This window comes from Poecilia latipinna, unplaced genomic scaffold (genome assembly GCF_001443285.1).
Source record: "Poecilia latipinna isolate Pla-1442-1.1 unplaced genomic scaffold, P_latipinna-1.0 Scaffold1021, whole genome shotgun sequence".
NCBI classification, from domain to species: domain Eukaryota; kingdom Metazoa; phylum Chordata; class Actinopteri; order Cyprinodontiformes; family Poeciliidae; genus Poecilia; species Poecilia latipinna.
The window spans coordinates 117,834-119,497 of record NW_015113637.1 but is presented as its reverse complement, the minus strand read 5'-3'; the positions used below and the strand labels follow the sequence as shown (position 1 = coordinate 119,497).

Sequence of the window (1,664 nt, the reverse complement as noted above, 5' to 3'; positions counted from 1 at the left end):
CTTTGTGCCTCCGTTGTTGAATACATAAATAAATCACCATCATCTTCCTCTTACCTGGGTCTGCGTCACTCCTCAACCCCACCCATGACACATGATTGAGTTCTAAATGCTCTCTATAGACCCCTCATGGCGACATGCAGCCGTTAATCACATGATTAATCGATCATCATCCTGTCAGAACCAGCAGCTGCAGGTCTGAACCTGCCGTGACGTCATCGATGTGAAAGTTAAGGAAACGACGAGCAAAGCCGCTGAGGCCTGAAGCTCAGACCGGAGATGGGCGTCCAGGGTTTGGCCTCCTTCCTGGACAAACACCGGAACATTTACCGGGAGGTTCGGTTCGGCCGGAGCCGCCTGCTGGTCGACGGCTGCAACCTCAGCTACCAGCTGTACTTCAGCTCAGGTGAGGCTCGGTCAGCAGGTGGACGGCTTCCTGTTGACCAGCAGATGACGCAGCTGGTCATGTGCTGGAACAGAAGTGGGTCAGGGTAAGCCAGTGTTATGAAGTCAGTCTGGAGGTGAATGTCAGGAATATCTCAGCGGTTATGAAAATACTTTCAGTTTCTGTGGAGCAGGAAGTTCTCAGCCCAGAGGAGGAAACAAGCTTTTACTTTAATATAAATATCAGTAAAATGACCATCTTTATTGACACATAACAAACAATGAGGATGTAATAAACAGTGACCTGTATGATGAGTAATTATGCTCAAATTTGCATAAACATGAGCTCATATTGCAGAAAAAGCTGTTTAAAATCCCTTTAAGGGGCGGAGTTTCAGAGTTTTACTGTTGCATTTCGTACAGTTTAACTTGCTGTCCGCAGTTTGTTGTCACCTCCTTTAGATTTGTGTGTGTGGAAATGTAAAACACACAGTTATGTCAGATTAAGAAATAAACAGCAAGTGCAAGTTAAACCCACTGGAGCGGGACTCTGCGTCCAAACCGGACTAAAGCGGCAAACGCACAAAAAATGAGCGGTGCCATATTTTACGCACAAGTTAGCGTGTATAAAATTAACTTTGCGTCAAAGTTTACGTAAATATACACACATTTTTTCTCTCATCACTGCAATTACTGTGAATGAGCTACAGATATGAATCGCGGTACTAAATGAGACAACAAATAGCCCTCTCATATGCTTCAAACGGTTTTTGGATCGGCCTTACGGATCCTGAACGGGAAACAGTTGTTCGGACTGCTTTTTTCATTAAAACTGACTGGGTGTCTCATAAAGATAGATAAGTCTGACACACACGCAGGGCAGTTTCATCACCATAGCAACAGAATCCAGAGATAGGGAGAACTGCTGGGGGTTGGACTACAAAGACTCTGTAGTTCTAAATAAGGTGGAACACTTTAATACAGAGGGCTGAGCAGAAGGTCAGAACTACAACATGGCGGAACACTCAATTATTACAGAGGAGGGCTGAGCTGGCATTAAGAACTACCTCCTGTTTTTGGCATTATACAGGTGGATTAACCAAACCACTGTTACACATTGGATTAGTGTGGTTATGAAAATTAAGTTTACTGAAAGTTTCAAAATAAAACTCTGAAAATTGCACTTACAAAAGTGCACCGCCGTAGGCGGTGCATAATATAAATCTTTTTTTATGTTTTTTTTCTCAGGATAGTGAACTGCCTTGCGCAGCAAGGCAGTTCAC

General features: G+C 43.9%; 1 protein-coding gene across 1 annotated transcript in view; it reads left to right on the top strand.

Moving 5' to 3' along the window:
- Nucleotides 1-96: 96 nt before the first annotated feature.
- Nucleotides 97-1,664, top strand: part of LOC106958843 (protein asteroid homolog 1-like) — a 16,538-nt gene continuing 14,970 nt past the window's right edge. Inside the window, exon 1 of the mRNA XM_015050969.1 lies at nt 97-403. Coding sequence (XP_014906455.1) covers nt 277-403 — 127 coding nt within the window. The 5' untranslated portion in view covers nt 97-276. The remainder of the gene's footprint in view (nt 404-1,664) is intronic.